Consider the following 14999-nt stretch of genomic DNA (forward strand, 5'->3'; position numbering starts at 1 on the left):
TCTGTTTTCCTGACCTCTGATCATGTGCGTGGCTCTTCCCTGGACTCTCTCAAGCTTCTCCATATCATTTTTGAATTGTGGAGCCCAAAAATGGATGCAGTACTCCAGCTGTGGCCTCCCCAAGGCCGAGTACAAGGGGAGAATGACATCCCAGGATCAATGATGATCCACAAGCCTCTTTCTTCCATAGTGCTAGCCAGCATAGCACTGCCGAGGCTACAAGGATGCTGCAGGTTTTTCTTCCCAAGGTGGAGAACTTTGCATTTTTCGGTGTAAAACACCATCAGGTTCTTGTCCAACCATTTGCTGAGCCTGTCCAGGTCAGCCTGGATCACCCGCCTGTCTTCTGGCGTGGATGCTTTGCCCCAAAGTATCATCAGCGAACTTGGCCAGTCCGCTCCTAACTCCAATGTTCACATCGTTAATGAAGATGTTGAACAATATGGGTCCAAGGACAGAGCCTTGGGGGACCCCACGGGTTACAGGACACCATGATGAGTGACTTCCATCAATTACTACCCTCTGGGTCCGACTATGGAGCCAATTTCCCAGCCAGCGGATCATGGTGGACCCAAGGCCACAATTGGCCAGTTTCGCCAAGAAGCGATCATGAGATACCAGATCGAAGGATTTTTTGATGTCAAGATATAGGACAATATCTTCTCCCTTGTCCAGGTGATAGGTTACCTGGTTGTAGAAGGAAATGAGGTTGGTCAAGCAAGACCTACCTACAACATACCCATGCTGGCTATCTCTTAGGATATTGGCGTTGGCCAGTCCATTAAGGATGGCCTCTTTAATAAACTTTTCTAAGATCGTCCCCGGGATAGAAGTCAGGCTGATGGGCCTAAAGTTAGCCGGATCCACTTTCTTCCCTTTCTTGAAGATAGGCACCACATGGGCCTTTTTCCAGTCTTCAGGCACTACACCAGAGTGCCAGGAGTTTTCAAAGATCCCTGCCAGGGGCTGGGCTATGATGCTCGCCAGCTCCTCGAGTACCCTGGGGTGTAGATTGTCCAGCTGACTTGAAGGTAACCAGCTTCTCAAGGTGTTCCTTCATGAGGTCAGCATTAATGGAGGGCAGGGGATCTCCCTCACCGAGACCTCTCTGTCCCGTAGTGGGCACGGGTATCCCATGGGACTGAAGAAAGACCAATGCAAAGTACTCGTTTAATAGGTTGGCTTTTTCCTGGGCGTCAGTTGTCAGTTGCCCCATGTGGTTCAGCAGGGGTCCAATGTTGCCCTTGCTTTTCCTGTGGCATTGTCCTTGATGCCAGCTGGATAGCTCCAGCTGGATAGCTCCATCTAGTGAGTCGGGTGACGGCGACCCCATAATACCACACAGTGCCTGTAGGAGTCATCACCAGGGCACACAGGTCAGCAGGGGCTGGGAGAGGGCGGCACAGTGGGCATGACTGAAGCCTCTGACAGGGAGAAGCCAGCACAGGACACTGTTAACTGCATGCACCCTCAGCAAGTGTGTACAGAACCAGAGGGCCCCAGCAGGGAACTTGTGGAGCTGTGAGCAGATGGTGGGCACGGAGAGATGAGCCCAGTGACACTATAGTATGGTCCCAGAAGCAGGCTCAGAAGAAGGGCATCCCTGAGTGGATCATCTGTGGGAGATGAGTCCTTGGGGCACTGCCCAACCCTACATGCTGAAAAAGTGCTCGGTGTAGGAACATCATTGCCCTGCCAAGCACCACACCTGAGTTGTTTAAGGTTGATTTCTTGATTTGTTGCAAGTTTTACAAACTCTGCAGGGTCACTGCCAGACCTCCTTCAGCCATCCCTGATGCTGGGCCTCAGCACGGGAGGGAAGGACCCTGTCGGCACATCAGCCAAGTTGATCTGAACACCTGAGTGGAAAGAGGTGGGGTGTAGGGGAGGAGGAGCCCCACAGAAAACACAACAGCAGAGTCACCCAGACACATAAGAACTACTGAACGTCACTTCAAGGTACACTTCACTGTACAAGCCATGGTGGGTGAGTAGCCTCAGCATGACATAGCCAAAACACACCCCAGTTGAGGAGCTCTCAGCCACAGGGGTGCCTCATGCACTCCCATGGTTGGAGGATTAGCACTGTGGTGGTCTCCTTGCCCCAGAGGTGTGGGAAACCTTCAGCACCAAAGGATCACTGCAGGGGTGATCTCCCTTACCCGGGGGTGTGGGGAAACCCCTAGGGCCAAAGGATCACAGCAATCCTCTGACCCTTGGGGTTTCCCACACTCCTGAACCCTAGGGATTGCAGCTGCCATGACCCCCATGGCATGGGTGTGTGGGAAAACCCCAGACCCTGGGGATCATGGCTCACATGAACCCTGGTCACAGCTACCATGATTCCCTATGGCTCATGGGTTTTGCACTGGGTATGGTGCACCCCTGTGGATGGGAGCCCCGTCACAGGGCAAATCCTGCTACACATACAAATTAAAGCTCAGTACCAACCAGCTATAGAGTTAGTTTGTATTTTCAAGGTCTAACTTTATAACCGATTGGACCTTTTTATTGTGTGATAGCTCCTTTGCATGTGTAGCTGCTTTGCACATTAATGAAGATGTTGAAAAAGGTCTGCAATGTGTAGAGGGGACCTGAGATCTAGCAATAAAAACCAGTAGCTTTTTCAAACAGGTCACTGAAAAACAACTGGTATTTCTCAAATCACAATCAAACAGTAAATTCTGTGTATCATGCAAGTTATTATACCTAGCAACTGAGTTTGTTGTTTCTGTATCTTCTCCAGTTCTCCCTGTAATTCATTCTTTGTCTTCTCTTCCAAAGCCCGTATTTCCAACCTGTGAGACTGGTCATGGATCTTGATACTGTTATTATATTCCCTTTTCAAACGTTCTTCTATTTCCTTCAGGCAAGAAACATAGGTGAATGAACAAATTCACAATTTATTTCCCTTTTAATGTCAGAGTGAACTAGGACCTTCAGATGTACAATACGTTCCATATTTATATTGCATTAATACAAGAACAGCATAAGATAAATAAAACCAAGAAGCAAAAGGGAAGTCTTCCAGACATCTTATCACAGAATTTGAGTTTTTTAGCATATAAACTGTCAAAATGTGAAATTTGTGTACTATTGTTATTAGAAAGATAATCCTTGATCAGCTTGTAATAAAGCCTCAGATTTTATCTACACAAACTCGTGAAAGTCAGGGGAAAGGCTCCTATTCATTTTAATGGAATTTGAATCCAGCCTGTCATTGGCTATTAGTACACATTAAACAAATCCTGCAGTCCTTACTTGGCCTGTACTTGGACAATGCTCCCATTGTCAACTGAAATCTTGACAAAATGTACACAACAGGGCATAGCTGTATTTGATATAGATGCTATGAAGGACAAAAGATGTCCTGGATAACAACTGTGCAGTCTCACTGACTTCAGTGTGGTTTCACAATGGTAGACACATGCAAACTGTGGTTCTGAATTTAAAAACAAGTGTTCTGAGTGTCACAGGAGCACTGAGGTGCCCTGTTCCTAAGAAGTGGAGAAGTGGAGCTGCCGAGCTCCAGGGGCAGCTCAGGTGCCGGTTGCTGCGGCAACCGGGTGGGCCATTTGACCGGAAGGGAGCAGGGCTGGCCCTTTATAAACAGCCCAGGCCAGAGCCCAGAAAGCAGTTCCCTTCTGGCCGCCGCAGGAGCAGGAGCTCTGCGGGGAAGCTGAGCAGCCTGAGTCGATGGTTGCAGCCTAACCACCCTAACCGGCTGCAGTGATGCGGGCAACTGTAACCCTATAAGAGACCATGACTAAGGAGCCGAGTGAATGCAAGCTTTGTGTTATAAGCCGGTAGGCTTCTTGTTTGTGTTGCAGCCGCTTGGCTCATGGTTTTGTTACGGTTATACCGGAGGACCGGGTGAGGCTGTAGGGGCATGAGGAGGCCTCACAGGAGCTCCCCAGTGGTTTGGGGGGTTCCCGGTGCCCTGTGTGGGCAGACGAGTGGTGCCTGGGATGGCACAGTTGGTCAGTGCCGAGGCAGCACAGCGGGTAGCTCTGTGTGGGCAATAGTGAGAGGCCCAAGCATTGTAGCACCAGGACGAAGCCTGTAGGGACTCGTGTTGGGCTCCAGGTGTGGGAGCTATGCGGATAAAAGCCTAGGGTGGGTGCTGTAAAGGCGACTAGCTCGACGAGGGCGAGTCAGTCGCTATAGAGAGCCCAGAGAAGGTGCTGAGAAGCCGTGGGTGGGGGCACGTGTAGAAGAGAGGCCCCGGGCGGGGCACGTGTAATAAGAAGCAACCCCAAGAGGGGCATAGATTATTGACAGTCGCCCCAAGAGGGGTGTAGGCCTAGAAGACATTCCGGAAGGTTTCCAGGATAACAGGAACCCCAAGGAACTGAAGGGGCCAGGTAAGGCTCCGGCCGCCTGAGCCTAAGTGGATAAGTAGTGTTGACAGAAATCCAGAGGGGCCAGGCAAGGCTTAGGCCGCCGACCCCTAGTGAGGCAATAAACCCAGACGGTGGTCCAGGGGGCCAGGTATGGCTACGGCCACCTGAGTCCCAACCGGGGATAGGATTTGGATAATTAGTATTGACAGGAACCCAGAGGGGCCAGGAAAGGCTTAGGCCGACGACCCCGGTGGGAAGAACATCCTTAGGGAGCCCAATTGGGCTAATCAGGAGTAAGGGGCACTGGTTGCGTTACGAGCCCAAGGGCACCGGAGAGGGGCGCTGGTGGCGAGACATGCCCAGGGGTGCCGGGTAGGGCGTAGAAGATTAAGGACCAGATAACGTCCAGAAAGAGCTGCAAGGCTTGGGGCGTGCTAAAGGGGAGGTAGGAGGCACGCACTGCCCGTAAGGCAGGGGTGCATTGAGGCACCCTACTCGGAACAGGGAATAACATCAGCGCAGTGTCAAAGGTGCAAGTAGGCAGCCTCCCATAACTGAACTCATAACATCAAAGACGTGGCGGGCGAATAGAGGGTGCTGGATTGCCTGATTGACACGGCAGGGGGCGCTAGTGAGATCACGGCCGCTCCTAGGCCCCACCCGTGACACTGAGTTAAATTCCTTCTAGGATTGTTGTATCATATACACTGAAAAAGATCATTTACTTTATTCCTGTTTCATATTCAATATGGACATGGACTTGGACATTTGAATTCACAGTTACAAGCACATGTATGTTTTTCAGTTTTGTTTTTTTTTAAATACTAACTTCCTTTAAAACAATACATAGTAAGAATCTCAATTTATCACATTACCATTTTTTTTCAATGGAGTAAATCTGCTTAAGCATTAAAAACCTTTAGCTAATCACTAACAAAATTATTTCTCACAAATATTCTTTAACCTAGGTCTGTTCAACTGGCTGCCTGTAGGCCTCTGCAGCTGCCTCTTTGGCTGCTGTATAGTAGGGGAGGGTTTGGGGAGGGAGGTTATAGACCACTGTTGCTGCCCGCATAGTGAAGGCGTGAGAGCTGTATGCTGCTTCTGCTGCCCATATGGTAGGATGCAGAGGGGAATCCTGGGGCCATCATGAAGTCTATGGCCAACATGATGTGCTGAAGTGAACAGCCCTGCTTTAACCTAAACATATTTGTAGCAGTCTATTATGCTTGATCTAGCTTATCCTGCATACAAATGAACAATGCAAGAACAAGCAGAAGACAGAGTCTAACTAAAAATATATTTAAAAAAATGAATTTTGAAATGTACTCTTATTTTTTAAGCCAAACTCAGGTAAATATTTTTAAAATATTCTATGATGTCATTGTATTTAAGTCTGAAACAAATAAGGGAGCAGGGGGACTCACCAATAAAAGCCTACCTTGAGTTCCTGATTCTTGTTTTTTTCTAGCTTTTTTAAGGCTCTCTGATTTGATGCCTCCAGTTGCACTTTAACATTCTGACTTTGTTTAATGATGTCTTGAAGATCCTGTAAAAGCTTCTCTTTTTCTTTGTTGGACTGTAAATTGTGCTTCTGGAGAGCATCTTTGAAGTTATGTGCCTGTTGGTCTAATGCTTGTTTCAGCTGAGCAACCTTCAAGAACAGAAGGCTATTAGGATGTGGCTAACTACCATGGCTTGCTGCTGAGCATCAAAAAGACTCTTTTAGAAAAATGTCATTTAAATGTTACTGCACTTTCTAAAATATATGATGCTTCATGAAAAATCATCCCTGCAGAACAGCTGCTCTTTCTTTCAATGATGACTGGAACTGGGCAGAATTCTTCAGACAAATAAATAATTTATTTGCCAAAAAATGCCATTTCAGGTCAACTAAAACTATTAATGAAATCAGGATGAATTCAGGTAAAAATTGGAAACAGTTAAGTCAAAATGGTTCACTTAAATACTCTGAATTGAAATATTTCAATTTTTAGTTTCAAATAGTTTGATTTCACATACAATTTAATTTTTAAAATGGTTAAAATAATCACCAGAAAATGAAACATTTCTCTTTTGTTTTGGTTAGGATCAACCAGATAATTTTTTTCTAATGTTTTGGTTTGATTTTTAAAAATCCATTATTTGTACAGCTCTAAAGATGACCTTTCCAGTTTACCTAGCTTTAAATTTGACATCAGCTGGATGAACGATTGCTGCTACATAATTAATTATCTGAGGAGAACAGTGTTCAACTGGAGTCAAATTGATCAATTCTTAGCACTTTGGTAGGGATGCAAATGCCCTCCCAGAAATACAGTTTTCCCTTTTTACACATACTGTCTAGCAGCTACATCCCATCAAGTAATTCATTAAAAAAACAGACATAAAATATGCTATCTTTCCAAATCACTTCCTGCTGAATGTCCGAAGCCTATTTTTCTGGCTATAAGGCAATGTAGAGCACAAGTCAGAGAGCAATGGATACTGTGGTATTTGAGTTGTGACGTTAAACGACAGACACACATACTGGTTAAATGCAGTTTAAACCTGAAGCAGACAGATGTATAAGCCTGTTAAACTCGTTTAAATCCACTTTGAATGGTTTGTACTTGAAAATCAGGAAGTACTGTTTTGAACTAATTCACTATGAACTAGTTCAGTGGTACATGAGGACACCAAGTATTCTGTGCCAAGGGTCCGATCAGTCCTCCAGGCATCCCACACTGCATTGCTTCTCCTCTCCCCCAGATATATACACACTGCTGCAACTGACTGCTCTGGTATGTAGCCAGCACTCTACTACCTCCCTTTTTTCCCCTTTTTTTGGCATTTCTTAAATCAATGAACTTTTTTGCACCAATTGTTCAATAAAAGCTATCTTTCTCACAGCCAGCTGGGTCCTTACTCCCTACTTGACTGTGCCCCCTTATGGTTCCTAGCCCCCAGAAACCAAATACTTCTCCCCTAAACCCCAAGTCAGGCAAGCACAGTGCAGACTTCAGTTATTTGCAGCTATTGAAGATTACTGAGCTCACATTTAGGAAACAAGGGAAAGCAGAAAAATGAGAATGACCCCAGGCACAGGTTACCCAACCCCCTGGGATTCCCAAGTACATGCAAGCACTCCTTCCCCACTCACCCACTGTGAGCATGCTGGGCTGGGTGCTCATTCCTTCCCCACTCTGTTGTTGGGCACTTCTCACAATTGTAAACTGGTTCCCAATCAGTGACATTCTGGAATGGTTCAACGTTATATGCGTCAAGACCCAAAGGGTCCATTCACAAAATGGAAGAGAAAGAGTTTAATGAATAACTCTAATTAATGATAATGGGAGTCCTGGGCATCATACCCCACAATGCTATGTTTTGTGGTTTTCTTCTCTCAACCAAACAAACAAATAGGAAGATAAGTCTCAGCTATAAAACTCACTTAGTACTCCCTTTAGGGTCAAGAGGAGGAAATGGAGCCATTTTCTTTTTGCCTGTTATTTTTTCCAAATAACCAGTATCAGACTGTTCCTACAAACTATCACACCAACATTCACTGTTGCAGGTGCCTCATGAGTGCACATAGCCTGCAATGTCAAGAAAGGTTTGATGCCATACCTGAGCCTCTAAGTCTGCTTTGTGGTTGTGCCATTCCTCCTGCAAAGCCTTGACATGCTTTGTCTTTTCTTTTTGTAAAGGAACAGAAGCAGATTGTCTATCTTCCTTTTTTGATACACTTGTGCTTTCCAGCCTGAAGAGAAAAGAGCCAAAACTGTACAAGAGAGAGATCGGCACACCTACAAAACCAATCTCTCAACTGGAGAAACACAATGAGCTGCTCAGAGTCCATTTTCTACTTCTGGCACTCATTCATATGGGCACTCGACAAAAAGAACTGGCAAAGTGTGACGTGCAAAATCTCAGTTTGCACATTCCAGGCACACGTTTTCACAGGGGTGAATGTTCCCCCTCAATCTGATTGTTTAGTCCTTTGCCAAAGGGCCAAGCATCCTGACTCTACTCCTTCAGGGGCTGAGCAGTCTCTTTTTCTTCTCTCAGAAGCAGAGAGGTAGTTAGCTGTATTGATCTGTCATCAGACAGAAGGCAGGGCAGGGTGGTACCACAGGATGTTTTTACACGTGCTCCAAGGATGAGCAGGGGTGCTTTAATCAGAGCAGCTCTTGGAGCCGCTTTAATTACAGTGCTCCTACCCAGCCTCGGAACATGCATAAAAACATCCTAAGGTGCCACCCTGCCTCCAAGAGCCGCTTTAACTAAAGTGCCTGCAGAACCTTGTGTATCAGCCTCCCTGCGCTTCAAAATGGCAGTAGGGCGTCTTTAACTAAAGCTCGTTGAACGCACCCCCACTGCCATTTTCAAGCAAGGGGAAACTGATACACAATATACAAAGACTGTTGGAGGCATGCTAATTAGCACACTGACACACTGTAATTACAGCACATTTGAGCAGCCTCACTGCATGTATACAGGCACCCTTAGAAACTAAACGGTTCAAAAGTGCATAAACTTTCATTAGGGGTGCATTAGCTTTCAGTGACTTCATACAGCCTGCTTCCTCGGATGCTAGTCTCTATAAGGTACCACCTGCCCTGCCTTCTCTCTGGGGGTTAAGGTGATATCTTTCCATTCGAAGACACTTTGTGGCCCTTCTCCTGGTACTAAATATACCCTTATCCTCCATAAGTTCATCCCATTCCCCTTTTCCAAGTTCTGAATGGTATTAGCTGACCACCAGCTCTTAGTGTGTTGGGATACTTCTCGCCATTATCTCTATTCGCATATTCCAAGTAATACTTAAACTCCATATGACTATAACTGGACCCCTTTGTACCTTGGCTTTTCTTCACTTTTGATCCTCATTTGTGCTTTTGGGGTCTCTTGGCATCTGCCCCTCTCTCTCTGCCATTTAGACATGTCTTTCTGCTGCACAGATGGACTCTAGGATTAGAAGACAAAGGCAATTAGGAAATTTGCTGCTAGAGATGCATGTAGCTTAAATCAAAGAACTTCATTTCTTAATTTTGTTTCCGTATGCTATTTTTAATACTTTTCTGCTATATTTTCAACCAAAGGACCTATTGGAACTTCACATACAAATCAGCAGATGCTTGTATTGGGTTTTGTATGCTCTTTGCTGCTTTGAACAAATTCATTGTGTCCAGGCAAAATTAAAGGGAAAAATAATTTGCTCCTATGTACATCATTTTCACATAAGGCATATAAGTAATGAATTTAGCTTGGCACAGAATTTGTGGTACTGGGGACAAAACTCAAGATCTGCTGATAAAAACAATAAAGGTACCACAATCTCTTTCTTAGCCATATATGACTTATATACTTTCTGTAGGTCAGGGTCCAAGAGTGGATGCCGATTATTTATGCTTAAGCAGGTTTGACATTCCATTTTGTTCATGGCTACAACAGAGGTGCTCATATACCCGCCTTAGTATGCTATACTCCTCCCACTTAGACAAAGTTTGTCCTTGAGTTTCAAATTCACCAGAGGCCAGAGTTCAAAATACTCTTGTCATTACCTGATATACCAGTTGGTTCTCTGTTCCTGTGAACATCAGGTATTCAAGGATGAAGTATAACAGGGCAATACTGAATAAGACTGCCCAATGTAAGGGATAGTGTAAAGCTGTACCACTACCACTGCTAAATAGATCAGCTCTGATACTGTATTTGTATTTATGAATCTTCACCACTTCCTGGTTGGCTAACGAAGGACTGAGACCCTCAGAATACTAGCTAATAGAGTTCTCCTTTAGCTCAAGCAATAGCTATCTCTGTTTTGGACTGTAAAGTTCCTCAGTTTCATTGGTGATGTTTCATGTGGAACAGTTTAGTTGATGAACGTGAGGTCTGCAGATCCTTTACAGTGTTTCTATATGAGACATGTTAGATACATGCTTTGCTAAAAAACTTTCCATGAGGCCTGCCTAGTCAGGGAGTGGGAATAAAGGATTTTCAGTGCGGTGGTGAAAAGAAATATAGCAATACTAGCATTTGAATCAAATCAACCAGAAAAAAATGTTATATGTATAATTTTCAACATCACAATGGAAAACTGAAGAATTGTTTCAGGTTGATTTAACGACTTTGGAAATGTCAAAACAAACTTCAACATTTCCAAAATATTTTGTTGTGGGGCATTTGTAATAAAAGGTAAAGAAAGGATGGGCTGGATTCACAAAACACGCAGAAAGGAAGAGTGGGGGGTGCTGGCAGCACCCCCTTGTATAAAGTACATAAAAATTTAGATTGTGTGAAAGAGAAAGAGAATGATTCTGTAGCCTGGTAGTAGGGACAGTCACTTGCAAGTTTCAGTCCCTGTTCCAATATATAATTTGTATATTTTATATAAGGTAAAGCAGCATTAATAGGAGAGACCGACAATAGCTCACTCCACCTGGTAGGTGTGGCATTCCCTAGGAGGCTGGAAAGTGGGTTCAGATCTTTTCAAGCAGAGTTGGGAAGTGAATCCATATCCCTTGTTCCCAGAGGGAATGCTCCAAGCACAGGATTAGGATTTTCCCCATGGCCTTTTGGTATAAGTGCCAAAAACTAAAATATTGCAGATAAGCAGCAACCATTCATTTTGACACTTTCCAAACAGATTATTTGAATCAAAACAAGCTGTTTTAATGCTTCTGATTTTTTTTTGCCTTTGACTGAAGTGATTCATCAAAATTGACCCAAATCAGTGAAAAATGTCAGCTGCCCAAAAACAACATATTCAGTGAACAAACAACTCGCTGACAAAATTTCACTTAGCTCTACTGCCAAGATAAGAGTTAGGGATCAAAAGCTTTTATAATAGGAAAACCAAGATAACTCTAGTGAATCAGACATTCCTGTTGCAGGTGAAACCTGAATTAACAAGTTTCTATGTCTGCTAGTGATGCAACTGGCCAGCTAAGAGGCCGGCAGTGGAATTCAACTTTTCACTTGATCTACTCAAATCAATAGCAACCGAAAATTACAATCTGGCAGCTCTCACAAGTGATCTTTATAAAGAAAATTGACAGTCTCAGCCCAATTTCTATAGGGCAGAAATACACATCTCAAACCAACTTCATCAAAACTAATTCCTTAATCCACAGAAAACCTGAACTATTCCTACCTACTGTCATTATTCACACATGGCAAGCAAGAAAAACTGCATATACAGTAAAAAATCCCCCTTCTTTGTGAGCTTGGAGCATTCTGTTACTATGAGATACATTTAGTGCCATCTACTGGCAAAGTTATATGAAGTTATTTTTTAGAGGAACATGACTAGCTGAGAGGAATAAATAAGCTTTTAGTTTTGTTTGTCCTAATGTCTTAAATAGCAATTAAGCTGAAATATAGCTCTAATAAATAGATCCAGGTGTCCTTTTCTACATAACAGTAAAAACATGTACAATCCTGACTAGATGGAATGCAGTTAAAAGTCCTCCTCCAGTTGTTGTTGGTGGCGATACCTCACAGTTGAGTGTGATCACTCCCAGGACAGTGATCCCTCCCCCACTACAAGTAACTTGGTATTGAAAAGTCTGATGCCTAGTCTGCTTTTCAGACTAACTCCAAGCCCTCTGAACATGGAGGTCCTGCTAGTCTCACAGGCAGTGGGAGATCCCTGCATGCAGTTCTGCTAGTCTTTATTCATGTGACTAGTCTTCACTTACTTGTGTAGTCCAATTAGTGTCAAGGGCACTACCTGAAGAATAAAGGCTTCATATGTATGTAAATGTATGAAGGATCAGGCCTTCTTATTCAGATTCTTAATTAAAAATGGGCTGATTTTTAACATCTTTTTGTAATATTCTAAGGGACTGATTACATTGAGTAAAAATACTCCCAGTGTGAGAAGATGCTGGACAAGCTCCTTTTACCCACTATCCTTTCTAACGCAGATGTTATTTTAGGTATTCCTAAGAGAAACGGCTCATTATATCCAACTTTGTGATTGGGCCTAAGATAATATGAATACATTTATTTTGTCTTATGCCTATTGAGTTCAGCCATTTCATCATGTGTATTGGAAAGAAAGCACTTCCTAACATTTTAGGTATTGCAATTCTTAATAAAGCAAGCTTTCAAAATAATATACCAGTAGTCAATGGTATATGATCTCTCCTGTATCTGTTGGCATAATGCACACTAACATTAATGTACTCCTGAGTGCATTTCTTTTTTGAGCTCAAATAACACTTGAGAATAAGCAACAAAAGATAATACAAACACAAAATGTCAGAGAATCAGGTTTCCCGTAAAAAGAAAAAAGAAAACAAAAGAGGAAGCCTCTTCATCTTGTGAATAAAATATTTACGAAAAAAATCAAGAGGAGCGTTTGAGTTCCAACTGGGCTCCCCAGGTGAGGAAGCTATCAGACTCTCCTGGGGGGGAAATTAATGGTTGCAACCACTGCTGACAGTAAGTGGAAGATCACACTGACTAGAAACAGACTGATCCGTAAATCAACAGGGTCTCAAAAGATCATGCAGGGAAAGAAAAGTGGAGAGAAAGGGATTTCCTATTTCAAATATTGTATTTTGTCCAAATAAAGTGGGAAGCAGGAATTATATAAATACAACAGACATACCAATCATAGAATTAAAACAGTTGATTCAAGCTCTTCCTTCACAAAACACTATTATTTATAATAAGGAAGTGGTGCAGAACCAAAAGCTGTATCCTATCAAAGCCGCATTTTCCTTGTCATTCAAAGAACGAGAGTGCTTTCAAGATTAATTAGGATATGCCCTCTCCACAGATCATTTTGCTATCTTCAAACCTTTTGTAGTATCTCCCTGTTTCAAAATACCTAGCCAACTTCTCAGCTGGTTTAAAATGATATAGCCATTTAAGTCAATGAGTTGAGGATCTAAGCTGACCAGTTTTATTTAACATTAACAGAACTACCAGAAGAAACAGATTATATGCCTTTGTATTTTATACCCTTTTCCTGCTGTTACACAAAATGAAACCACTAGAGTGGACTGTTTATTGTAGTTCTAATAAAGCGGTTCATATCCTCTACCCACCAAAGCTGTCCTAGCAGTCCTAAAGGTACAGCAAATTGCTTTTCCACAGTGCCTACCAAAGGCAGCAGTATTTTTTTTCTATGTCCTGCTGAATTCTTTTCAAATTTTGAGGGGAAGCTTGTACCTGCCCTAACAATAGCTGATTTTGGCCTCTCACTCTCTTCTTAAAAAAACACAGGATAATGATTGAAATAAATTGTCCAACACAATACGGAAGATTATGTATTAGAGTATATAAAACCTTGCATAAAACCTTAGAGGTTTTATCTTTATTCACTCATATATAGGAACTCTTTAGTCATCCATTTTGCCTCCTCTTAGTCTAAGCAGGGTCATCCCTAACTAAACCATCCTAGACAAATGTTTGTCTAATTTGCACTTAAAAATTTCTAATAACAGAATACTGGAAGAATAGGTTGATTTTTAAAGCTAATTCTAACATTCAAGTGAATGTAGAACATGGGATTGGAAAGGGCTTCCCAAGCGATCAAGGTCAGTCCCCTGCATTTCCAGGCATTAATTTTTTCAAAAGGGTCCATAAATACATGGACATAGTGGCTGGATATAAGGGTGTTCACTCCAATTCCTCTCACAAACCACAGCTATAAAAGACCCTAGGGATAAAAGGGATGTAAATGTTTTACCACTGCAGTGGTAGGAATTTGTGAGGTTAAAATTTGCTCAGATAATCTTAAAAAAAGAATCAGACCTTGCAGTACAGAGGGGAAAAAACAAAAAACAAAAAAACAAAGAAGAGTCAAGCAGGGATCTGGTCAATGTGACCGGGGGTGGGAATCCTGACTCCAAATCTGGCCGTTTTGAAGTGAAGCAGGCTATCAATCATTGTGACGTGAATGGGCTATTTAGGTTAGCTCCTAAAAGCAAAATTATCTTCCCCGTTTTATATGGCAGATTTTGAGTTACATTATCCTTCTCTTGCTACAAATGTGGAACTCTCTGTCTATTAAGGCATGGGTGGATTAGCAATGCCTTTTTAGGATGGATTAGATGGATGCAAATAGAAGCCTAGTGTCTAAGGTAATCATAAGGCTCCCATTACTGTGGTATCTGTGAAAGACATTGCTGCTAAAACCCCAGTTTATAGACAGGAAGGCTAAGTGAGATTCAGAGGAAGAGTGAAATATCATCACAGCTGAGATCTGCAGCCAAAAGCAGGCCGTATGTAGCCAAGGAAACTATTTTTAGCTCTGAAACTGTATCCAGGTCAGAACTGGATTAGTAACAGCACATTGCCTAACCTTCCAGGCGGAAGCTCAAGGCCGAGCCATTTCAATGTCCCCAGCTGGGAATCTTACCCTTAGCAAAACACAACACTGTGCATACAGTGTGTGGTGGTCTCTTGGCTGTGAATATTTATGGCTGCATGAAAGGACAATATTTGAAGCGGGCTAAACTGCTGTCATGGGCAATAGTGCCAACTAATCAAGAGTTCAGACAAGTAGCTTGCAGAGAATACACACAATTCTTCTTCCTCCTTCTGTCTTCCCCTGGTAGATGGATTTCATGTCTCCTTTCACCCCATTCAGATTTGGAATGGTGTTACATATTTATAAACATTACTTACACACAAATGATATACAGAACTATGGTG

The 14999-nt window shown here is 43.1% G+C and overlaps 1 protein-coding gene across 1 annotated transcript in view; it reads right to left on the reverse strand.

Moving 5' to 3' along the window:
• The window catches only part of FAM184B (family with sequence similarity 184 member B), an 85681-nt gene that overhangs the window by 17838 nt on the left and 52844 nt on the right, over positions 1–14999 (reverse strand). The window contains exons 8-11 of the mRNA XM_019553117.1: positions 9187–9293; positions 7953–8085; positions 5785–5997; positions 2710–2863 (exon numbers count right to left, since the gene is read on the reverse strand). Coding sequence (XP_019408662.1) covers positions 2710–2863; positions 5785–5997; positions 7953–8085; positions 9187–9293 — 607 coding nt within the window. The remainder of the gene's footprint in view (positions 1–2709; positions 2864–5784; positions 5998–7952; positions 8086–9186; positions 9294–14999) is intronic.

This window comes from Crocodylus porosus, unplaced genomic scaffold (genome assembly GCF_001723895.1).
Source record: "Crocodylus porosus isolate Cpor-Errol unplaced genomic scaffold, CroPor_comp1, whole genome shotgun sequence".
Lineage (NCBI taxonomy): Eukaryota > Metazoa > Chordata > Crocodylia > Crocodylidae > Crocodylus > Crocodylus porosus.